The 25,971-nt window shown below is 45.4% G+C and overlaps 1 protein-coding gene across 5 annotated transcripts in view; it reads left to right on the top strand.

Annotated features, from left to right (window-relative positions):
* The window catches only part of SLC39A11 (solute carrier family 39 member 11), a 282,784-nt gene that overhangs the window by 12,989 nt on the left and 243,824 nt on the right, over positions 1 to 25,971 (top strand). For 3 of the 5 annotated variants that reach the window (XM_083490401.1, XM_083490400.1, XM_083490402.1), the window contains one exon: positions 9,186 to 9,344. The exons of the other annotated variants lie outside the window; for them this stretch is intronic. In XM_083490401.1, coding sequence (XP_083346527.1) covers positions 9,186 to 9,344 — 159 coding nt within the window. The remainder of the gene's footprint in view (positions 1 to 9,185; positions 9,345 to 25,971) is intronic. 5 annotated transcript variants of the gene reach the window in all.

Raw genomic sequence — 25,971 nt, 5'->3', positions numbered from 1 at the left:
GGCTCTTAGATGCAACTTTGCATAAATGTTGCATAAGCTGATTTATATGCATCAATGCAAATTTAGAATTTAAATGTCACACAGAATGCGACCCATCTAATTTCCCATCCAATGTGCCCCACATAAATTAATTTGCACCCTACCTCAGTTCCTCTTCAATACATTTAATCCCCAGTTAATTTTCCAACAGATCCTGCTCCAAATCAATTCATTCCTCCCTCAAATCCTTTCTAGACAGACACCCCAAATGAATCTTATTTCCTCCGGTTAGTATCTTACCATGCAGCCCAGATCATGAACCCGCTTTCAGTTTCTCCCCAGATTCATTACCATTCAGAAACGCTTGGGGCACTTGGAAAAAGAACTCATGCCAGTGCTTTGTGGGCCCATCGCTGGGAATGCCACTGCTGGGGCACTCTTAGATCTGGCCTAGTTTATGGAGAAGCAGCATGAGGCTATTGCTAGGTGCATTCCAGTCTCCAAGTTACTAAGCGGCAACAGTAGGAGGTTGTGGTGGCTTCCTATCCAGTTTATAGGCTTCCTGGAAGCATTTGTTTTGTGTGTGTATGTGTGTAATCATCATCTGGTTGGTCACTGTCAGAAGCAAGATGCAGGACTCCAGCCAATCCAAATTGAGATGGCAGTGGGTGTGGGTGTGTGGGTGTGTATCTCAAAAAATACCGCATTTTTCCGTCTATAAGATGCCCCCATGTATAAGATGCCCCCTATTTTTGCGGCAACAACCAATCGCCAGTCCACCCTTGGCACTATCCGTGTATAAGACACCCCCTAATTTTTGACATTATTTTTTAGGGATAAAACCTAGTCTTATACACGGAAAAATACAGTACTTTCTAAACTTCAGAACCTTCTCCCAGAAGTGACTAAGAAAGCATCAGTGTCAATCTGAACAGGCTGTAAAAACGTCCTTGCTTTGCCAGAGCTTTAAGCGAGGATTTAAATTTTAAACGGCTGCTTCATCTTATATTTGATTTCATTTTGGTTTCGTAATTATTTTAGCGTGTGGGAGAGAGAGATAAAGAAGGAAGCGATTTGAGATTTTCTGGGGAAAGAAATGTTTTCATAAATGAGCCAGCAGAGAGAAGAGTACGGGAAGAAGCAATAGATCTGATGGAAATCGGCAGCGTCCAGGTTTTTCGTTTAGCCAGCACAAGCCTAGCTGAAAGCATTTGGGTAGGATAGGCACAGACAACAGGGGGGCAAAGGGAGGAGACAATGGTTCGGATCCAGAAAATGATGGGGTTCCTTCAGCTCACACAACAGTTCTCCCTCCCCAGCTTCTGTCATTCATCAGTAGCCAACTGAACAGCCCACTAATAGTAAGGCAGCCCTCCAGAGCAGGACTCAGGTGGTACAAATGGCAGGCGCTGGAAGGCAAAACCAATCCCCCAACCAATGTATATGGAAGCAATTTGTGTGTGTGCACAAGGACTTTTCTGGGTCCTTGCCACTGATTGCAATTTGGAGACCAAATCAGGCATGCCTAATTTTTGCTGAAATCAGTGGCTTTTCTTGTTACTAACGGTAATGGAGGTTAGGCACCCTTGACTTCCACATCCTAGGTAACTTGGATCATTTTTTTTTTAATAAACAAGGTAAAATAGATTGCAGCATTTTCCAGTACTACAGGATTCCCTTTCATGCAGAAGAAGTGAAATGCAGAATGAGAAGATGCAGTGAACTGAAGGAACTGAAATTAATTAAATTCACCCCACCTCCTCATTCTTTCTGGAAATCGAAAACTTTTTTCTTTAACCAGTTCATTTCACCAGCAGAGATTACCTCCAGTGAACGGTGTTGCTTGCCTGCAATTTTGGGCTAGATGCAAATGACTTGTTTGGCATGTTCTTAACAGCTCTGATGGAAGCTGATGCTGTGTGAATTCAGAAATATAGATATGAAATTGAAAGAGTGAAACCCTGTAGCTAACTCCTAAAATTTGAGAGGGTGGGCGGATGCACTCAGACTTTATTCAAGAGATTCATAAGGGTCTGAGTCTGTCTCAGTGCAGAGGTGTCACTCCCTTCTAATTATGATTACAATCCACTTATGATGGCTGTTTTGAAGACGCCATTTCCTTGCACTCCTGTGGGAAAGACAATTGTAATTAAACCAAGAACGTTGTGCTCAGTTTCTTTCCATCAGGGCTGACTGACTGGCTCAGAGACAAGGAATTTGAAGAATAATCTGGCATTGTTGCTTTTGGATGAGAGCACTACCAAATGTCATCCTTCCTAGCTCTAGTTAGAGAACTCTGTGTCCTAGAGAGAGAGAGGAGGGCACTTTCTTGTGTATCAATATGCTGTTCAAAGGTTCCTTTTCTTTTTTATGAGAAATAATCAGATGAGAAAGATGAGTCGCTACACCTCTGCCAAAAAGAGAGAGAGGAAAAGTTCCTTCTGAACAAACAGCAGCACCGTAAATAAATGGTGGGTTTTGTGGGGTCGGGGGCCTAGGAGCCAGTGTGGTGTAGTGGTTAAGAGCAGTGGACTTGTAATCTGGTGAACCGGGTTCGCGTCTCCGCTCCTCCACATGCAGCTGCTGGGTGACCTTGGGCTAGTCACACTTCTCTGAAGTCTCTCAGCCTCACTCACCTCACAGAGTGTTTGTTGTGGGGGAGGAAGGGAAAAGGAGATTGTTAGCTGCTTTGAGACTCCTTAGGGTAGTGATAAAGTGGGATATCAAATCCAAACTACTACTATCAGTCCAGTTCCTAAGCAGTAGCGAAACAGAGCTGAATCAGAGCTGTGTGCCATTCATTTGGGCTGCTGGTACTTGGACTGCATTGTTGTCAAAGCAGAACAGGACTCTCTGTTCAGAATACTGAAGGTTTTCTCCTAAGGCCAGCCACTGTGTTTGCTTGTTCCAGCAGTCCTGCATGGAACTGAAAACCTGCAGAGCCAGGAGTAGGGAACCTTTTCACAGCCTGAGGGCTGCATTCATCAAGGGGGGCATTCTGGTGGCTGCGTACCAATGATCTAAAAGTGGGAGGAGCAATGGATGGGGCTCTTTACCTTAGAATCGTAGAATTGCAGGATTGGAAGGGACCACAATGGTCAAGTAGTCCAGCCCCCTGCAATGCAGGACTATTTTGCCCAACGTGGGGCTTGAACCCACAACCTTGAGATTAAGAGTCCCATGCTCTACAGACTGAGGTATCCCTTGGTATAGTAGGCTGCATTCCATTCACACAAAACCACTGGTTTTGCTAGCTAGGGATGATGGGAGTTGTAGTCCCAAAAAACAGCTGGAGAACCAAGTTTGGGAAACACTGATACGGAGAAATAGGACTGCGATGAGACCTTACTGAATTTCAGAAACCACTGTTTACTGCATTTATCTATCACCTATCTGCTTGTATTTGTCGGATGTTGTAAGAAAAAACTTCTTCTTTTCCCTTATGGGGTACTCAAGAGCCTGTTAAGATTCCTGCTCCGTGATTGCAGTCATGGGATTGTTGTCTATCACATGATGGTGTATGTTTTCATTCCACAGAGTGGGAAGTGACGGAGACAGGATGTTTGTGTTACTGTGTTCCGTGACGTGGGACTATTGTCCTTTGTTTTTTCTCTTTGCTGTCTGATGAGAAAGAGGAAGGAGCTAAGTCAGAATGCTCCATGTGTGTTTATATGTAAATAAAGTAGATTAGCCAAAATGCTGAGCTACTGAGTTCTGTCACGCGAACTGCGAAGGCTCTGCGGATCCCTAAGTGTGCCGATGTCTGTTGGCATCGGTCACTGTGATGTTTGGGTAGAAGAAAGCTTTTGAAGGTCCCCAAAGATCGACCAGGAGGGAGAGAACATGCCAGTTGGGCATGTGTCTCTACCAGGGTCCTACTCGAGAGTAGGACAGGCTCCTGACAGAGCCCATACAGAGTCCTTTTGTAGGTTCTCTACCGGAAGGAGAAAATAACAGAGGCCAACCAGAGAATATTGAGAAGCAAAGCAGCTAGTAAGCCTGATCTTTATTAACTGTTGTAACAGGGTGCCCCAAACAATGGTGCGCAAGCCCTTATATAGACATTTGAAATTGCCTGGAGCACAAGACCCCCCCCCCCATACATCATACATACATCACAGAAGGGGTGGTCTACAACAGAATCCTGGCCGGCAGGAAACCAGTTGATGGGTTTACCTGGCTGTTAATAGGTTTACCTGGACAGCCTGGCTATTCTTTTGTGATGATAAATACTTAATTCTTGAGTCCTGAGTCCAGGTCACAGGCTCGCCCTATTCATATCTTAAATGTGCCCTTAAGGCAGGATTCGTGAGCAAAGAGACAATGGGGAGGTTTTCCCCATTTCCTCCCTCCTTGCAGAGAAACATTTTTGGTCAATTTGGGAGAGACAAAATGGTTTCAGGACTTTTCCCTGTACTGTTTCAGACATGTGGTTTATATATTTATGTATATGTTTGCTTGGTACATTTATTTTATATCTTAGACCTTATAATTCTCATAACAGCGAGTTCTCCAGGCACTGTACAAAATCACTTAAAAACCAAGGGCTGTATACAGTGCCCTTGTTCCGTTTGCACAAGGATTTACACTTGCACAATGAAACTCCTCTCCCCGCCCTTTCCAGATCTATTTCATAGGGTTGGGAAACCCCTGAGCAGACTGAGTAGATGGAGAAGAGAGGGGGAGAAGTTCAATTGCACCAGGGTATATATCCTTGCACGAGCGGAATTGAGAGACATGGCGTAACTTTCGACGCAAGCCATAGTAATAATGAAATCCTCAAATGCGTGACACAGGAGTGTCACCAAACGTAATTGTTATATAATGAAGACAAAAGAAGGTTCACCTGTGATTAATTACAGTTGCATAGCCTTCCTGGGGAGCGGCGTACGCACTTCTGCATTGTGAGCGAGCAAACGATAAAATCGTTACAGTTGTTCTAATTTGTGGAAGGCAGTCTGTGACAGTGTCTTTCTCCTGCAGCTGTGTTGCTCCTTGGCAGTTGCGTAATTGCTTTCGCTGATGAGGTAAAGGAAAGGATGTGTGTGTAGACTTCAAAATGCTGAAATCTGAGAAAATGCTGAGGAAAGCTCAGCATTTATTATTGGGCTGTGTCTTAGGGGGGCTTATTTGATGAGGTCCCTCCCCATCCCGCACCAAATACAGTGGTACCTCGGGTTAAGAACTTAATTCGTTCTGGAGGTCCATTCTTAACCTGAAACTTAACCTGAGGTACCACTTTAGCTAATGGGGCCTCTCGCTACCGCTGCACCGCTGTCGTGCAGTTTCTGTTCTCATCCTGAGGTAAAGTTCTTAACCTGAGGTACTATTTCTGGGTTAGCGGAGTCTGTAACCTGAAGCGTCTGTAACCAGAGGTACCACTGTATTGTAGTAATCCAGTGGTTTTACAGGGCGTGAACTATAAGTCTCTAAATTTCCAAGTGGAAGTATTACTAGACTTCTGTGTGGGAGGATCTGAAAATCTTTCCCTCAGGTAGCAATTCGGTTGCTACCGGTTAAATACGTGACAGAAAGCTGATGGCTTTCTAAAGCCTGCAGCACCCCTTCCCATTATCCCTACTTGCATTGTACAGTGGTACCTCGGGTTACATACGCTTCAGGTTACATACGCTTCAGGTTACAGACTCCGCTAACCCAGAAATAGTACCTTGGGTTAAGAACTTTGCTTCAGGACGAGAACAGAAATTGTACTCCAGCAGCGGGAGGCCCCATTAGCTAAAGTGGTGCTTCAGGTTAAGAACAGTTTCAGGTTAAGAACGGACCTCCGGAACAAATTAAGTACTTAACCCGAGGTACCACTGTAGAGTTGAAAGGTACCACTAGGGTCTTGTAGTCCAACCCCCTGCAATGCGGATGCTTTTGGTGCTGTCGAAGCCACATTGATGAACAGAAACAAAAATGAAGAAGAAGAAAAACCCACTCAGATTCTGGAGCAGCTTTTCGTTCCTCTCCTTCTTGCATGGTGGAAAAAGTCCACTGAACTATTGTCCTTCGCCGTGTTCAGTCCTTTAGCCTCAACCTCCAACATGAGACTTAAGAAGAAGAAGAAGAGTTTGGATTTGATATCCTGCTTTATCACTACCCGAAGGAGTCTCAAAGCGGCTAACATTCTCCTTTCCCTTCCTCCCCCACAACAAGCACTCTGTGAGGTGAGTGAGGCTGAGAGACTTCAAAGAAGTGTGACTGGCCCAAGGTCACCCAGCAGCTGCATGTGGAGGAGCAGGGAATTGAACTCAGTTCTCCAGATTACGAGTCTACTGCTCTTAACCACTACACCACACTGGCTCTCAATTTACTTTAGTTTTTCTTTCTGTGTTTTGGGTCCCCCCCCCCCATTCTCTCCCCCCCTTTCATATTCCATCTTCTTCATTAGCAGACTTAACAAATACCTAAGAGAAAGAGTTGCTGGGTGCTGCTGGTGCAGCCCTGTTGTGCACCAAAGCTCCCTAGTTCCAAGACCAGTCGGCTGGACAAAGGGCCAAGTAAAGAACATATATCAGTATGGCGAAAACGTGCTGTTCATGTTTTGCTGCTGGCTTCACAGTGTGGGAGTTTAAGTGGGGAAGGTGTTTTGCAGCTGTTTAAGGAGAAATTGGAGCACTTTGAAACTAGCATATGTGGGGAGGAAAGGCCATAAACAAGTGATTATTTACTCTTTTAAAAAACACAAAAAAACAAAACAGTCTTTAAGAGAGCACAGTGGCTACTTCCCTTTGACAGCGCAGTCCATTTTTAAGAAGCAGCGGTCTTAAAATTGCCTATTTGCTTAGTCTCTAGCCACCCATTTGGAAGGGTTATTTTGACATCATTACTTCTCAGTGGAATAAGCACGCTGTATTTTGTATGTGCTTGTTGCTGCTTTGACTATGCTCTGGCGGAGTCAAGATTTGTCTTTTCGTTGTTCTTAAATTGCTCTTGACAGAAACATGTAAAGGATGAAACATGTAAAGGATGAAAAATGTTATTCAGCATCATATTTCAAATTCATGTGGAAATTCTTTGAGAAAAAAGTTTGTACACTTAGACCTCAGGAAAGTCTAGCATGGTGGCTGCTGAGAACAGGAATACTGCTATTTTGCTCCTCTGTATGTGTTCAGGTTTGTATTATACTTGCATTATGCAAAAACGATACACTTAAAGGAGTTCCTTTTGTGGCAGTGGCCCAAAGGGCCACAATAAATGTGATAATGTGTACCCGTGTAAATCCTTGGGTGTGCTTCTAATAGAGAAGTTATGGTAGCCTGTTACTTTATGAAACTGATGATTTTGCAAGTTGCCGTCTGCATTGAGGCAGAAATACAGCTAATAAGTGAATCTCAAAGCTAGAACATAAGTTGCTACATGGTGCAAATGGCTACATGTAACACACGTTCCCAACATGCACACTAACACAGTGTAACAGAACATAGTGGGAATCAGAACTTGATCAGCAGAAATTGCCAGTGTTTATTGCACATGTGTATTAAACATGAAGTGAGGTAATGATGCATATGATTGCTGAAAACTGAAATGCTTTGTTTGAAATTTTATAAATACAACTGGCTGGACCACCGGGTGGGGTTGCAGTTTCGCGGCACAATCCGACTGTACCCTATTGCTTTGCAATAAACAACTCTGGACTCCTAACTCCTCACGTTTCTGGCATAAACTCAGGAGATAAGCTATTTTCTGGCTTGCAGCACTTTGAAGGGTAGACAGAAATGTATCATCTTCAGCTTCTTCCCACCTACATTTCCCACCAAATTTCAGCATATGGAGCTGGTTCATGCATAACACTAAGTGCAAACACAGAAGCCTAAGTGTTCCCAGAGAGATTATCACAGCTGCTACACTCCTCTCTCAGTCCTCTGGCTGCTGTAAGCTAAGTCATGGTTTGACTTAATGTGTTGTCTGATCCTAATCTTGTGGTTTGTCTCCCCCAGACAAACCATGAGCTGTAAACTAGGAAAGGAAGGTGGTTGCAGCTCATGAGAGCCAGTGTGGTGTAGTGGTTAAGAGCGGTAGTCTCCTAATCTGGGGAACCGGGTTCGCGTCTCCGCTCCTCCACATGCAGCTGCTGGGTGACCTTGGGCCAGTCACACTTCTTTGAAGTCTCTCAGCCCCCTGAGATGACTGGCAGAATCCGTGATCAGGGAAAAGAGACGGCGGAAGAAGAATGGAAGAAATTTAAAATTTATCTTAAGGACTACTATAAACTTGATGAATGTTAGAATGTCGAGGTTTTCAGAAAGAAAGGGTTACAGTGATATAAGATTAGACTAAAGGAAAGATTAAGACGAAAGAGGTTGGAAAGAAATATTTAGAAGTTGATAAAAAATTATGGACATTGGGATGCAGAAAGGGGGGGGGGTACGGGGGAGTCCCGGAAAAGAGGTTTATGAAAAAATGTTATGAAACTATACGTGTTTGTATGTCTTTTTATGTGTTTGTTTGTTTTAAAAAACTTTGTAAAACCAATAAAAATTTTTATAAAAAAAAAGAAGTCTCTCAGCCCCACTCACCTCACAGAGTGTTTGTTGTGGGGGAGGAAGGGAAAGGAGAATGTTAGCCGCTTTGAGACTCCTTAAAGGGAGTGAAAGGCGGGATATCAAATCCAAACTCTTCTTCTTCTTCTTCTTCTTCATGGTTTGTCTGTAGTGAAACATTTCACAACCTCTTATGAAGCTCCCCAAATCTCCTGGATAGTTCTGTTGTTCCAAGGCATGCTAGCCACATAATAGGATAGGAATTGCTTCTCAATATTGTTGGACATTTTACCTTGGTTTTTTGTGTTTTTTTAAAGTGGGAGTTATATTAAAAATAAAAAAATCAATTCAGCTCCTAAATTCATGGTTTACAGTCCAGGCACCTGGATTTGGAAGAAAATAAAATAAATATAAGGGAGATTTTACCCTGTGGAGTTACTGGATTCGGGTGTCTCAAATTATTGAACAAAGGGCAGGTAGAAATTCGATTATCTTGGTTCATTGCTATAGAAATGCAACATACTACCCGTGAATCTTATTGTAGCAGTGAAATAAGTATTGATCGGAGGCCTTAAATCTGCATCTCCACTTGTGGTGCTGGAGCCTTTATTGAAAATGCCATGTTGTATCCAACGCTGCCATAATTCTCGCACACCAGAATGACCGAAGAGGGCTACGTTATTGCATCCTTAATTTGCATTAACTCTTCTGTCGTTTTAGGTTATGCTGGCTGCTTCTTACTGGTCTCTCCTTGCACCTGCCATTGAACTGGCGGAGGACTCTGGAAAGTTTGGGGCCTTTGCCTTCTTCCCCGTAGCTGTTGGTTTCACTCTGGGCGCTGCGTTTGTGTACTTTGCTGACCTCATTCTCCCTTGGCTGGTGAGTAGCCCTTACAACGGTCTCTATAATTTGGTGGCAGCCAGGAAAGTCAATCTTAGGTTCATCTTACATGTACTGGAAACTGGTCTTGTTTTATTATATTATTGGGTTTATTAAGTAAGGATCCATAGACCATTTGCATCTTTACTAGACTAAGAGTAGCAGCAGCAGCAAAGTCCTGTGACGGTGCCCCATTTATCTTAAATTTATGAGGACTGGGGCACAACCACATACTGGTTTAAAACAGAGATTTGGAGGGGGGGAATGTGGTCTTCCAGATATTGTCTGTCTCCAGCCCCCATCAGCTCCAGGCTAGCATGTTCAGTGGCCAGAAATGTTGTATTGCAGCCACATCTGGAAGGACACTGATTCCCCATCCCTTGTTTAAAAGTTTCCGAGCTCTGTGGGATATAGACGGAAACAAATACCTTTGTAACCTGGGTCTGATGGAATTTGGGGAATTGCTGCTATAGCAAATCCCTGCACCAAATCCTAATATTCTGTGTGCTTTGGTGGGTGAAATGAAGCTGCCGGAGAAGCTGTTTCTTCCACCGGGTTCTGCTTGAGCAGAAGCAAGATACCTTATCATTTTCTACTGGTGATCTGGTGAAGATATATATATTTCTGAGGATATATTTAACAGGGCAGCCTGCATATTTGCATTGCTCTTTCTCTTGGGGTTATGTGAATGAGAAATTATGACCTGCTTTTTCATTTCTTGTTTGGTAGGGCTTGTTCTCTCTTCCCTCCCTCAACCTCTTTTGTTTTGTTTTGTTTTTTTGTTTAAATCCAAGAGGAGATTTTAGTTGGCTCAGGTAGCATTCTTCCCCTCCTTCAATTTGAAGACCCTGAATTGCTTTTTTGAACAACGTGTCTTGCTTCAGTCTCTTCTTAAGAGCCTAGACACAGTAATAGCCTCTGCTACTTGTAGGAGGAAAATACCATTGGATCTCTCCCTGAAGGGACTGCCTCATGAGGCAGCTGTGCTTGGGGGCAATTATTTCTGATGGAGGTGGTTTAGTATTTTAGCAACTACTCATTTAAAGCAGTGCTATAAAAGGGGGTTGTTGTTTCTTTGCAGCAAACAAACAAACAAAAAATCAATAAATTTCCTTAGGGTTTTTTGGCCAAGTGTCTGGGCCAAAATAGCTGTACTCTAAAGATATTAATGCATAGCTGCCAACCGTCCTTTATTTGGTGGGAAACTCCCTTATCCCAGCACCGTGTCCTGCTGCTGTCCCTTATTGATGATGTCCCTTAAATTTCCCGGGTTTCAAAGGAAGCAGCTCCTCTCCCTCCCTCCCTTCCGGCCAGGGAGGAGGGACGCTCCAGCTGTGTTGATTGGTTGCGTTGCTCACCCAATAAGTAGTCTAAGAACGACTGGGGGATGGAGCTTGCATGCCTTGTGCCGATCAAATCGGCAGCGTTGGCTGGGGACTCGCCTTTGCTCAGCGCTTCCCAGCGGAGAGGTGACGGTGGTTTTTCTTGCTGCATCCCCTTTGCTGGGTTGTTGTGCTGTGGGAACCACCGCTTGAGGCTTCGTTTGGCTGCTGGCTGGGCTTTCTGCCTTTGGCTCGGAGGGGCTCAGAAGTTGAACATACCTGTGCTCTGAAAATCCCTTATTTTGGCTGCTAATCCCTTATTTTCGAGGCTGCTGGTCCCTTATTTTCAAATCTGTAAATTGACAGCTATGTATTAATGAGTACCTCAGTTGCCCCCCCGCATAAGATGGAATGTGAAATTTCCTGATCACAGCAGGGAGCTCTTTTTGTCTGCTCTTTTTGTCTACTTTCTCCCCATCATAGGGAAGACGCTTTCTTTTAAATTTAATAAAATGCAGTAAAATGGCTACATATAAATTCAATAAATCAGAGAATGCAGCGCAAAGCAATACATAGTGTAAGAACAGCAGTTCCAAAGCAGCTCAACAAAAAACCAGCCATATTGTGTTGATTGAAACCTGAGAAAATAACATAGTTTTTTAGCCACCTGCCTGAGGCAGGTGCCATGCAAACATCATTCTACACGGTCTTAAAACATTGGCAGTCCATATTGGTTCTTCACAGGCATGTTTGTGAGGCTGGTGGGAGAGCTTTGCTTTCTTCTTCATAGGGAAGATGGTTTAATAGAAAATCTAGTGTTTCCATCTCTGTTGACTTCTCTCTCCTCCACCCCCAAGCTCTTTTAAAAGGGATCTGGTTATAGCAGCCAGCTAAGACAGCTGTTTCCATTATCCAGGGTTGTAATGAGGGGGAAACCCTTCTCAGATTACAAGGCAACATCAAATCAGTCATGTTTTTATATTGTATCTGACAAAGTGTTCAGCTCTGAAGCCAAGGAGCAACTTGAGGACATCCTGCTGGATTCTTATTTCACTGTTCTAGCTGCTGTTTTATGTTTTATGTTTTTTGTTTTGCTTTGCTCTTCTGAGCACCCCAGTAGATTTTTGGAAAGTTATGCTGGTTTATGGTCTATTAAGTTGGAATATGAAGATGTACTTGTTACAGAAATTCCAGCAGTGAGTTCCAACAAAGAGTGTTCAGGTTATTTACTTTGGGTAATTCCCTTCTCTTTATCTGCATAAAACTCAGTGGCGCCGGATGGAGTGCAGGTTGCTGTGATTTGAAATGCTACTGCCCTTTGATGCCCTCCTGAACTACAACTCCCATCAGCCCTACCCAGCATGGCCTGTGGTCAAAGATGATGGGAGTTGTAGTCCAACAGAGTCTGGAGGCCGTCATGTTGGCTGCCCTTGCCTTAGTGCATGTCATAAATAATAATAATGCAAACACACATGTGTTGAGACTCTTTGGATTGCAGTAGGAGACTTGGCTTTGGCACCTTCTTCCTTGGCTTAATAGGATGCTGCGACAAAGTGCTACCAAGCAGAAAGGAGTGGTGGTAGAAACATAGTTTTGAGCAAGCTGGAGGCGGGATGCTGAGCTAAGTTGACCATTTCCTGTGGATGTTGTTGGAGTTGACTCTGAAGGGAATCTTTGACAGGAGTGTTTTGCCTAGTGAAGACGTTACATAAGGGGCGCGAGAGAGAATGCGTTCCTTCTCCTACTAATGATTTTAAAAACAAACCCAGCTGCATCTTTTAAACAACCACCTTGCATAACTTACTTGGTGCTGTCACTCCTATTATTTATCTACAAGAGTATTTTCAAACCTCCAACTAAAAAAAAAAGGAAAAAAAGATAGTATCATGGCACTGTACAATCAAGTCATTAAAACACCATAAAACACAGAACAAATGACAAACATTGAATCAAATTAATTGTCTAAAAGTGCTTGGTGAAACAGAAACGTTTTCAGCAGGAGAAGAAATATCAGAATATCTAAATTGTAGATGCCTGGCTTGTTTCAATGGGAAATCTGGAACAGTCAGGAGAGCTTCTCCAGATGGTCACAGTGATTTGGCTGGTGTATAAGCGACAAGGTGGTCTTTCAGGTAACCTCATCATTGTAGTAGAATGGCTTCAACACATCAGGTTGTAATAATAAGCACAGTAAGATCACCAGTAGGGACGCGGGTGGCGCTGTGGGTTAAACCACAGAGCCTAGGACTTGCCGATCAGAAGGTCGGCGGTTTGAATCCCCGCGACGGGGTGAGCTCCCGTTGCTTGATCCCTGCTCCTGCCAACCTAGCAGTTCGAAAGCACGCCCAAAGTGCAAGTAGATAAATCGGTACCGCTTCGGTGGGAAGGTAAACGGCATTTCCGCGCACTGCTCTGGTTCGCCAGAAGCGGCTTAGTCATGCTGGCCACATGGCCCGGAAGCTGTACGCCGGCTCCCTCGGCCAATAAAGCGAGATGAGTGCCGCAACCCCAGAGTCAGTCACGACTGGACCTAATGGTCAGGGGTCCCTTTACCTTTACCTTTAAGATCACCAGTACAGTTGCTAAGAATTAGCACAACTCTGTCAAGAGGAAAACGTTTTGACGCACATATGTTGCACTGTAAAATGTGGTGCTGCTTCCAGAGTCAGAAGAAGTGTCTACTTCCCTGATGCAATGGAAAGAATCGTGGGGAACCCATCTAGATATAGCTCTGCATTTTTCCAAGGATATTGCCAGAGGTGGAGTGGGGTTCCTCTATTATTATTCCAAGCACAGCAGTTTGGCAAGGAGGGAAAACACATTCTCTGTGCTAGATAAACACCCAAGCAAGCAGGAAGCTTGTCTTTTGAGGACAGTCAACTTCAACTAAGCAAACAACCCCTCTGTTTAGTGAGTAGACATCTAAGTACATTTCTTCCATGAAGCAGAACAATCAAAGCAGCTGCCTTGCATTGTTCTTCCTCCTTGTAGCATGTTCCCAGTAAATTAATTCTGCCTTGCCATGGGATTCTACTGCTGGTATTCCTTTCCTTCAAAGAAACAATGCACTCCGCTGTGAAGCAGAACGGTCAAGGCCCCTGTCCTATGTTGATCCTTCCTACGTTTTGCAATGTCTTCCTACTAAATTAATTAACCCATGTCATGGGACCCCATTGTTTTATTTCTTTTTAAAGGACTGGAGCATTTTACTTATCTCTTCCTCACCCCCCTGTGTGCTGCATGCAGTATTCTATCAAATAGCAAGTGGGCTGCATCACCGAAACGATTAAGGTTGTCCCATCCCAAGCCCATAGGAATGTCCTGCAGGGATATTCTAGGTGTTGTGCTCCAGGGAGTGCTAATGTCTCAGTCCAAAGAGTAAAAAGCCTTTCCTCCAAAACACTTGCCCAATGGAAACAGATAAAGCATTAGCATGATAACTAGTTTCTAAATGTTGACCCCTCTGAGACTGTTCGATTGGCCTAAGGACTTTATGAGCAGTCAGGATGGGACCAGTTGCAAGGTGCCCACCACCTCCATCTACCCAATGGGTATTTCTTAGGCCAGGAATAGGCTGATGATGACACTGGGTGCTCCCAGGTCCTTGAGAAGCTCCCCACCCATGTTTCAATAATAATAATAATAATAATAATTAATATATTTATATCCCGCCCTCCCCAGCTGAAGCCAGGCTCAGAGCGGCTAACAACAGTAAAGTAATACAGCATTCTAAAATCAATTCATTACAATATCAGTTCAAATCAAATTAATGGCAACCATTGGGCTAGATTTCTGTGAGGAATTACCAAAGGAGGGGGTCAGGCTGTGCCTTGGCCAAAGGCCTGTCTTGCAGGCCCTGCGGAAAGATGTCAAGTCCCGCAGGGCCCTAGTCTCTTGTGACAGAGCGTTCCACCAGATCGGACCCACAGCCGAAAAAGCGCTGGCTCTGGCTGAAGTGGTTTAGTCCAGATTAGGTCAAAAATTATGAAAGCAATATCACACTATGGACTTCAAATTGGTTTTGAACGATATATCGCCTAGCCCTAACACATAACATGACTGGTGATCTATTGCCAGGTCAAAAATTATGAAACAGATATCACAATATGGACTTCAAACCAGTTTTGAATGATATATCTATATATTGCCCAGTCCTGTGACTCTTCTAGAGGAGATGTTCCCCAGCAAACATAAAATAAAGGAGTTGCCTAGTTTCTGAATCAGAAGTGATTTAGTTTTGTCTGACGTGGGTCCGTTAGCGAAAGAAAAATATGTTTGTTTGAATATTGAGGGTGCTTAGCTACTAATACAGCAAAATGCAAGATTAATAACTATTAAAGGTATCGTTTCAAGTGATAAACTGTTAATGTTTAGAAGCCGTATTATCAGGAGGCTTTCCTTGCCTCCCTGATAATGGCTGGGATTGTTCAGTCTCATTAGACATTTCGTCTTTGAGGATTTAATATAAAGTCCAGAGTTTAAAACAGCCCCCAGATTCTTAAAAGTTATGTATCATTAAAAAAACAAATGCACCAGTTATTTTCAAGCTGCCTGAAACCAAAAAGATAGCAATTTTCCCCTGCTTCTAAGCACCAAGAGCAAATGAATTAACAAAGCTCACGAGCAAAACCAGTTGCGAATCCAAAAAATCATTACAAACTTTTGCTATTAACACGTTTCAAAGTCGTCGCCATGCATATCAGAGAAAATGTTCCCTAATGTATGAACGTCCTTCTAAAAAGTTTGTCATTAACTTCTACGCTCATTAACAACAGCGTATCATGATATTATTCTGAATTCCCTTGCTAGCACCAAACCCATTAGCATAGCTGCTTTAGGACAGTAAAACTTTATTCTTGTATTTCCGCACCCCCTCCCTTTCCCCTCAAACTTATTCTGAGAAAGGATTTGTTGTCTTCTGAAGAACACATCAAATCGTCCCTTACCTTCAACTACCTGTTGGAACAGTTAATAAAAAAGCATTTTGCGTGAGTCGGATCATTGAATAAAATGGAGCGATGTGCTATGGATTGTAGCATGAAATGGGGTGAAAGATGGATTACAAATGGCCTAGCTTAGAGTCTGGGAGGGCAAGAGTTAACACCCCCCTGCCCTTAAGGAGAGAGCCCATATGTACATGTTAAAGAGTTTAATAAATTGTTCTGTGCCCACTTACATTCACAAAGATGTGAACATGAGCCCAAATACTTTCATGTGGCAAGCGAGGGAGCAATATATTATTATTATTATTATTATTATTATTATTATTATTATTATTATTATTATTATGTTGAAAGTTAAGAACATTGCTACTAGCAATATATCTCAGATTCTATAGCCTACGTATAGTAGGGGTATTTAAAATGAGAGCAGTCAAAGCGATCCATAGTTAAAAGTAGAAGTTGGCAAATGTGACCTCTGTTTTTTTGCTCCTCAAAATATGGCAACCCTAAACTACTACTTTATTTTTGAGTGGCCTTCGTTTTCTGCCAAACATAATAGGATGCAGGTTTGTTCAACTTGGGTACCAAAAAGGATGCTTCTGATGTGGCACTGGAGATGAGTTATTGGTGTGACAGATTCAAGCTATTCTGTAACAATAGATCTATTCTAAGGCAAGAAAGGTTGCAAATAGATCTGTAGCTGGCCTATCAGGGTGAGCTATTATTATTTATTATAGTCTTATTTATCGTATATTCAGATAAAATGTTTTGCAGTGATTTCAGTCGAAGTAAAATGCGTAAAGCAGGTGCCACAGATTCCCTCGAGGGACCATACAGTTCTTTGTCGTACAGCCAGATGTTTGAGTTACGTGATGGTCTTATAGCTTTGCCAATGTTCAGGGAGAGAGCCCTGCCTTCAAGAGAGACTAATGGAGCCTGCTGCAGGTCGATACTGCCTTGGGCAATAATTCAATACTCTGTAATCATACACAAACTCCGATAACAGGAGTTAAAAGGGTGCTTATTACTAAAGTGCACAGCTCAACAGAAACAAATGGTTGAATAGTAATGTGGGCTGGATTCTGGCCTGATAAATGTCAGTAGCATGGAAAATGAGGTAATGTGCATTTAATTCCTGGGTTCCTAAAGGAACATTTGTCATTGGCTATGGATTAAGATTAGGAAAGCTCACGATACCGAGATCTAGGAAAAGAGCCACTCTCTTCAGCCAAGGATGGTAACGATGAAAAGGGGGCGGGGGGGGGGAGGGCGAATCCACTTTGGTTTTGCTCTTTGTTTTCCTCCAAGCTATTAAATTGATAATCTGACACTGTGTTTGCATATGTAGAATACAAAGCATCCTATTAAATGTCATGCTTTTTGCACAACCTGGCAGTGATACACTGTTCCTCTCCTTATCAGCAGACAGTTGAATTTAGCATGATAGCGAGATGAGACTAAATGTGCAACCTTTCTCTGCCTTGGGGACGTGCTGCTAATCTTTCCCTTGTTTAAAATGAAGCATGGCCTGAACTCTCTGAATAGCAGAGGAGCCTTTGCCAGTGTGTAATGTAAACCATTGGCTGATGTTGTCTGCCCCCCCCCCAATGTGGTTGAATTGCAACTCCCTTCTGCCCCATCCAGCATGGGGAGTTGTTGTTCAAAAGCACCAAGGAAGGCATTTGACTTAGCCATCTCTGTTGTAGTGGCTTGAATCTTACATTACTTTAATCCATAATGGATTGTGCACCTTGCTGTGTGTGTGTGTGTGTGTGTGTGTGTGTGTGTGTGTGTGTGAATTCCACTGCTGCCATTTACAAGGGAACATGTAACCAATTGGTAAGCTGGTCACCTGTATTACCCTGCCAGAAAACGAGGATAAATACCACATTTTTCTGTGTATAACACCCCCCCCCCCATGTATAAGACGACCCCTGTTTTGGGGGACTCCAAGTTAAGGAAATGAGTGGAGATTTTCCAGAGTTGTTGAGCCTCAACGAAGCCACCAATCGTCTGCCCGCTTGCCACCAGTTGCCCGCCCAATTGCCGCTGACAATATCCTGCTCATGGCTGCCACCAATCGTCCGTCCCCTCTCTGCACTACCCGTGTATAAGACGACACCCAATTTTTACGATTTTTTAATAATAAAAAAACCTCATCTTACACCGGGGGGGACGGGGACGGTACACTAAAATCAGGTTGAAATTTTTCTTCTCAATAGGCAGCGTGCTAAATATGTCTGGTCTGTACATTGGAGAATAACCATCATTATTCAACCACAGTGTGGCTGTGTCTGCATGTCACAATAGGCCGGCAACACTTTCCCCCCTCCTGTTGTGTGAGAGAGAAACCCACCAGGAATCTGCAGTTCAGCTTAGCTTGTCTATACCAGGGATTGTCGTTTCTTGCTCCCTGACAAGCTAGGGTCTCTAACTCACTTTAAGACATAGATTGCAGCAGGCTTATGAATCTGGGTTCAGACCCCACAAGAAGCCAAGCTTGATGGCAGCTTTCTGGCTGGTTCCTTCTGCTTGTGTTGAGAAGAGAGAAAAAAGGGAGTGCGTGGACATTGTGCATGACAAACCAGAATAAGCCAGCAGTCCTGTATTATCATGAGCCACCAAACATGGCTTGAAAAGGATTTGGATTCCCTTTTTAAATATTGGGTGTCAAGATCTGGCATTTTTAGAGTCAATTCTTAATGTAGATGCGGTGTAGATGGAGAACGGGTGAGTGGAGGAGCCCAAACTTTTGAAGAAAACAAATACTGTATTTTTTGCTCCGTAAGACGCACCTGACCACAAGACACGCCTAGTTTTTAGAGGGGGAATGCAAGAAAAAAATATTCTTTAAAGGGAGCGCTGAGCAGAGCCTGTATGCATCCGAGGCTCTGCTCAGCGCTCCCTTTCACGAGCCGCGTGTGTGTGGTGCTTGCAGGCTTTTCTCCCTCCTCGGGGAAAAGCCCCCAAGAGCCGCACACACGGTCCGCGCAGCTTGTGAAAGGGAGCGCGGCTCTGGGGGGCTTTTCCGGGAGGTGGGGGAAGGGACTGAGGGGCTGCCCACTGTCATTGACGGACTCCCTCCCCTCCCTTCTCCCTCCTCGGGGAAAAGCCTGCAAGAGCCGCACTCCCTTTAAAGAGCACACAGAGCGTGTGTGCGGCTCTTGGGGGCTTATCCTGCCTGCATTCGCTCCATAAGACGAACACACATTTCCCCTTACTTTTTAGGAGGGAAAAAGTGCGTCTTATGGAGCGAAAAATACGGTAGCTGTGTTTCCCCCCCCCCCTGTAGTTGTAGCACATCCCTTCTTTGTTCCATCCGAAGCACTAAGAAATCTTACTAATTCAGCACCGGAGCTTCTGAAATATTTGTGTGCTCTCAGTGCTATTGTCCTCATGTTCCGGTGAGAACTGAAGCACCTGTGGAAGGCAGAGAGAAAGAGAAAGAAAGAAAGAAGCCCAAGGTCACTCCGATAGTGGGAAATGGCTCTTCTGTACCTCCTGTTGCTATAGCAGCTCGTACATGGATGCATTTCTCTTCATAAGCCATTTGTGAAATAGAGCAAGATTTTCGTCTTGGAGAGGGGGGCACGACACTCAGCCTACAGAGACTCTCTCCTTATTCCAGACGAAAACAAGCACCAGTTATGTGGTCCACGTGGCCAGCTTTCTGTACTGAGCGGTTATACGGGATTCGGCATCAGCCATAAATTGAAAATTCAAACAGTTTGGACCACTGGAGATCCTATAAGGATCGCTTCCTGTGTTCTTCCAGACCACTGTCCAGTTTCCTCTCCCTGCGGTTGCAACGACTAGAAACATGATTTTCTTTCTCCTGAAAGAAAAACGTATGGATTCTGCATTTGAATTTGTGTTCAATCTATAAAATACAGTGGTACCTCGGGTTAAGTACTTAATTCGTTCCTGAGGTCCGTTCTTAACCCGAAACTGTTCTTAACCTGAAGCACCACTTTAGCTAATGGGGCCTCCTACTGCCGCCGCGCCGCCGGAGCACAATTTCTGTTCTCATCCTGAAGCAAAGTTCTTAACCTGAAGCACTGTTTCTGGGTTAGCGGAGTCTGTAACCTGAAGCATATGTAACCCGAGGTGTACCACTGTACCTCGTTCTCAGAACAATGCTGGCCATAATATTTTTAACCTGCCCATTTTATGTACCAGGAAAGGCCTGGGGAGTGCTTTGGGGGGGGTTAGATACATTTTGAGTGGCAATTGCAGTAGAAAATCCAAAGTGTGCATGGTTTTTTCCTTTCCTACACTGAAGATTCTGCTTACAGATAGGTAGCCGTGTTGGTCTGCCATAGTCAAAATAAAAAAATTCCTTCCAGTAGCACCTTAAAGACCAACTAAGTTAGTTCTTGGTATGAGCTTTCGTGTGCATGCACACTTCTTCAGATACAGCTGGAGCCGGATTGTGATACAAGCACAGGTGTTCAGGCCAAAGTTTACAAGGCAAATCGGAACACTTGAGCATCAAAAGTGCTACCCTATGGACTTGGAAACAGCTGGCGTTTGTTAAGCTTCAAACACGATAGACCTTTTTTTAAATAAAAGTTTAAAAGCCAGTGGAAGGAGGCAGAGGAAAGACGAAGGCATGTCCCCAAACTGGTGTCATCACCATGCATGCAAAATAGCATTTCCATCCCCTGTAAGGTTGATCTCTGAGGGAGATGAGAGCTGTTTCCAATCTGTGTTTCTCTCTCGCCCCCCCCCCCGAATTGACAACTGCATTTAAAGCAGCCACTTCAACTGCTGCTTTCAGGTGAAGGCAGTTGGGGAGGGGAGAAGGAGGAGGAAGACAATGTCAGGTGAGAGGAAAAATGAACTGAAGGGATTCAATTTACATTTTTATTTGTGTGAGTCAGCGCTCAGTTTCTCTCTGGTCTCTTATTTCCTCAGATTTGTTTCCTCCCCTGGCACAATAATAAAGTATCACTTTCAATGAATTCTTCAGAGGCTCCTTGGCATTTTGCCCAGGGTTTGGGAAGAATGAATTTTACTCCCAGTAGTAACAGAGCAAATCTTTCCAGGGTTGATCACACTTTTGTAATACAAAGTTTAGCGCTCCTGATGCTTTGAGAAGCTGTTGTTGTTTTGCAGTAGGGAAAGTGATGGGAAAATACAATGGAAAGTGTGGAATAACACTTGCTTGATGCAATTTCATCTAACACCCCTGCAAGCAAATTGGGATGAATGCTCATTCATTCTGGAAGGGACCTTAGATGTTTTTTGTACCTTGGAGAATAAAGGCAGCTTTCTCTCCAACTGATTTTGTTCATGATACACAAAAGTAGAAGCAGAGAAATGGTGTTCTTTGGAAATTTGCTCAAAGTGAATGCTTTGAGGTTGCTTCATAGAATCACTGAGCCTGGAAAAAAGCCTTTTTAAAAAAAAAAAATGCATTGTAATCTGGTTGGTTTTCATATTTGAAAGAGAACACTCATAAAACCAAGTACAAATGATGTTCTATGTGTCAAAGCCACAGTTCCACTTATTAATAGTTATTGACTGTGATGGGATGATGAGCTGCTTGTGCGTAAAATGCAAGTCCCTCAGAGTTTGATCAGGTTTTCAAACCTCTGCCTGTGACGGAGCCCCTCCGGCATGGCTGCGTCAATCGCTAGTAGAATCCGAAAGTGGTTGTTTTCGGAAACGTTTCCAACATAAGAGCTCTTTCACGGAAACACGTCTTCTGGACTCTCTGCGTGACAGTTTCCGGCGAGGAGTGGGTGTCCCTATAGGAGGTCCTGAAACCTCTCCACTGTTTTCGCTGGAAACGTCTCTGAGCCATCCCTCCGACTCACTTTCCCTGGAAGTTCCTGCTCGCCCCCTACTGGTTCCCTCTTCAGCTGCTACGTCTCTTTCAACCTCAGGGAGCCTTTGCACCTCCTGTCCTTCCGATGGCAGTTCCCTGACATCCACCTCCCCTCCAGGGCCCCCTTCACCCCCTCCCGTCTCCTCCCCTCCGGGCTGGGAGGAAGTAAAACCCCTGAAAGAACCTTCATCATCGTCCGAAGTTTCGAACACTTCCCTCCACCTGCTACTGTCCCTCGTCTCTCGATACTCCTCGTCATCGGAGTCTATTCCCTCTTCCAAATCCGACTCCGCGAATCCTTCCATTTCCTGTTCCTCGTCGGTGGTGCCAAAGTACTCCCTCCTAAACCTTTCTACCGGCTGTGGTTTCCTAGGGAATCTTCGGTGGAACGTTTCTGTTAAAACCTCGTCATTGACCTCCCCTGCAGTCACCCAGGTGTTTTCCGACTCCGGTTCCCCTTCCCACGCCACCAAATACTCTACCTGATTTCCCTTCCACCTGGAATCGAGAATTTCCGCTACATGGTTGCTGCGTTCCCTTTCTTCCAAGGCTGGTCCCCTGGCGTGCTCCCCTGCACGCCCCCCCCTGTATGGTGACAGTAACGACCTGTGGAACACTGGGTGCAATTTCATGTGGTTGGGTAACCGGAGTTTGAAAGCCACTGGGTTGACCTGCTGAATGACCTCGAAGGGTCCCAATCTTTTGGGCCTCAATTTCTTACAGCCCCCTTTGAACGGCAACCCTTGGGTTGACAGCCACACCTGATCGCCCACCCTTATGGTTTCACCTTCCCTCCTGTTCTTGTCTGCCTGCTTCTTATATTGTGCCTTGGCCCTTTCTAAGTTGAGCTGGAGCTGCTGATGGATCGCTTCCATCTCTTCTACAAAATGCTCGGCCGCTGGGACGCTCCATCTCTCCCCTCCCTCCCCTGGAAAAGCCCTGGGGTGACACCCGTAATTAGCCAAAAAGGGGCTCATCCCTGTGGACACATTCTCCGCATTATTGTAGGCAAATTCTGCCAGCGCCAACTTTTCGGCCCAATCGTTCTCTCTGTCATTGACATAACACCTCAGATATTGTTGGAGTATGCCATTTGCTCTTTCCGCCTGCCCGTTGGTTTCTGGGTGCCGGGCAGTCGAAAAATTGACTTCCACATGCAGCAAGCTCATGAGCTTCCTCCAGAACCTGGAAGTAAATTGTTTGCCGCGGTCTGAGATCACCCTCAAGGGGGCGCCGTGCAACCTAAAGATGTGTTCTACAAACAACTTCGCTGTTTCTTCCGCTGTGACTGCATGTGAGCATGCCACAAAGTGGCACATCTTAGTTAACAGGTCTACTACTACCATGATGGCTGTTTTCCCCTTGGATTTCGGCAGATCCGTCATAAAATCTATTGATACCGCTTCCCAAGGCCGTTCTGGTGTGGGTAATGGTTCTAATAACCCTGCCGGTGCCCTTCTTTCCCCTTTGGCTCGCTGACATTGGTCACACCCTCTTACATACTCCTTTACATCTTCCCTCACCTTGGGCCACCAAAATTCCTGGGTCACCAACCACATGGTCTTGTGTTGCCCAAAATGTCCCGCCGTGGGGCTATCGTGCAACTGCTTGAGTATTCTTCCCCTCAATTCACCTTCGGGTATATACAGTGCCCCTTTGTAATACAATGCCCCATTTCTTTCCTCAAAACCTCCGGGGCTCTCGCCCTCCCCCCTGAGACCTCTGAGCTTATCCTGGGCATATTCATCATTTTCCGTTTCCTGTACCAGTTCACGTTGCCCCACCATCACCGCCCCACACACCCAGCGGTCCTCAGGGATGACATGTCTCTCTTCGATTGCCCCCTCCCCCTCCAAATACTCTGGTTTGCGTGAGAGGGCATCCGCCCTGACGTTTTCTGGGCCTGGCACATAACAAATTTCAAAGTGGAATTTGGAAAATTCCTGGGCCCATCTGACTTGTCGTTGGTTGAGTACTCGAGCTGTTCTCCAATACTCTAAATTCTTGTGGTCGGTGCACACTTGCACCTTGTGTTGTGCCCCAATCAATAAATGTCTCCACCTCCGGAACGCTTCGTGGATGGCGAGTAGTTCCCTGTCATACACCGTGTAGTTCCTCTCGGATTTATTCAGCTTCCTCGAGAAGAAGGCACAAGGTCTCCACTCCAACGTACTCCTCCCGGGTTGAAGAAGTACTGCTCCGATAGCCCGGTCGGACGCATCGGTTTCCACTCTCATGGGTTTTCGTAAGTCCACATGCAGAAGTTGTTCTTCCGAGGCGAAAGCCCTTTTTAGTTCTTCAAATGCTCGCTCCGCCTCCGCCGTCCAAACAAATTTCTTCTTGCTGCTGAGGCAGTCGGTGATGGGCGCCGTCAAATGTGCAAAGTTCTTGATGAACTTCCTATAAAAGTTCCCAAACCCCAGGAATCTTTGCACATCCTTCTTGGTCTTCGGTGTCTTCCATTCCAGTACCGCTTGGACCTTGCCTGGGTCCATGGCCAATCCCTTGTCTGACAAGCGGTACCCCAGGAATTCCACCTCCTTGGTATGAAACTGGCACTTCTCCAGTTTCACCCACAGCTGGTTGGCTTGCAGCTTGCCCAACACTTCTCGAACGTCCTTCACGTGCTGCTCCTCATCCTCCGAATACACCAACACGTCGTCTAAAAAGGCCACACAATTCTTGTAGAGCAAAGGTCCCAGGACGTGGTTCATAAAAGCTTGAAAGCACGCCGAGCCTGCTTGTAGACCGAAGGGCATAACGAGGTATTCAAAGGCCCCCAAAGGGGTGAACATGGTGGTCTTCCATTCATCCCCCTTCCTTATGCGTATCAGATTGTACGCCCCCCGCAGGTCCAGCTTTGTAAAAATTTTCCCCTTCCTCACCCGGGTCAAAAGGTCATCAATTCGGGGCATCGGAAAAGCCAGGGGTTCCGACACGGCATTGAGGGCCCTAAAGTCCACAACCAATCTCGGCTTATCGGTGTTTTTTTTGTCCACAAAAAACACTGGGCTGCCCCCCACCGCTCGTGACTCTCTGATGAAACCTCGCTTCAGGTTCTTGTCAATGAACTCCCTCAACTCCTGCATCTCCCTGTCAGACATGGCGTACAGCTTGCCCACTGGGAGTTGAGCCCCAGGGAGTAGGTTGATTTGACAGTCAAAGGGTCTATGCGGCGGCAGCTTGTCTGCTTCCCTTTCGCTGAATACGTTGCTCAGATCTGCGTATTGTGGGGGCACTTTCCCTTTATCCATTACTTCCATCCCGGCTAGGGTGACGCCAGCTCCTCCCGGAACCTTCCCCTGCTTGCAGTGTTCTAGGCAATACGCTGACCCAAATGAGACCACCCTCTGATGCCAGCCCACTAGCGGGTCATGTAGCGCCAGCCAGCTCATCCCCAAAATGATGGGCGCTCCTCCCAAGGTGGCCACATTAAATGCTATTGGTTCAGTGTGCCTTGCCACCCTCATTATCATTGGGACAGTCTGTTGGCTAACTTCTCCTCCCAACAGCTCTCTGCCGTCAATCGTGGTCACCTGCAAGGGGTTACTTAAAGGGATGGTCTGTATCTGGTGCTCAGCTGCAAACTCCTTACTCATAAAATTACAGGAGCTGCCTGAATCCAAAAGCGCCTTGACCTGTAGTGGGTGTCCATTCTGCAGCTCTAGTGACACTTCTATCACTAAAGCAGGTCTGGGTGGTTCTGGCGTGGGCACTTTCACTGCTCTTTGGCCTGGCTGCTGTGCCCCAACGGTGGCAGCCAGGCGTTGGCTTTTACTTGCTCCTTGCTTTCTTCCTCCCTCTCCCCAACAGCTCCTGCCATCCCTTGCCATTCCTTTCTTTGTGGGCAGACTCTGGCAAAGTGCCCTGGCTGTTGGCAGAGATAACATTTCTTGGCGCTCTTTCCCTCCTTCTTCCGCCCTTCACTGGGATTTGAAACTGCGCGCGCCCGCGCTGTTCCAACTTCCATCGGCTCTGCCGGCGGGAAAGGTGGCTCTGGAATGTCTGGAATGCGCAGTTCCCTCCAACGTTCTCCTTTCCCTTCCCGCCTTTCCAAGGCCCTCGCTTCCTGGCGCGCTCCTATGGCCAGCGCTGATTTGGTCAGCTGATCCATAGACTCGGCCCTTGGCCCCCGGGACAATTCATCTTTAACGGCCGAAGAAAGCCCCTCTTCGAAAAGCATCTGGATGGGTTCCGCCGATAGGTCCCACCCCAATTTGTGAATCAACATAGTAAACTCAGTCCAGTACTCACGGACAGATCGACTCCCCTGTTTGCAAGCCATTAACTGCCTTCGCACCACTCCCTGCTCAATGTCGCTGGAAAACATCAGGTCCATGGCACGAAAAAACTTCCTCGTGTCCTTTAGGATCTCATTATTCACTGCCATCAGGGGTCGAACCCAATCCTTCGCCCCCCCTTCGAGATGGCCAATTACAAAAGCCACTTGCGATTCCTCGTCGGGGAAGTCATCATACTGCAGGTTGAGAGCGTATTGCATCTCAGTTCTAAAGGCATGATAGTTTCTG

Source organism: Podarcis liolepis (assembly GCF_965112155.1).
Source record: "Podarcis liolepis genome assembly, chromosome: 2".
In the NCBI taxonomy this organism is placed as follows: Eukaryota; Metazoa; Chordata; class Lepidosauria; order Squamata; family Lacertidae; genus Podarcis; species Podarcis liolepis.
Note: the sequence above shows the minus strand (reverse complement) of the source record. Positions and strands in the feature narration are given on the sequence as shown.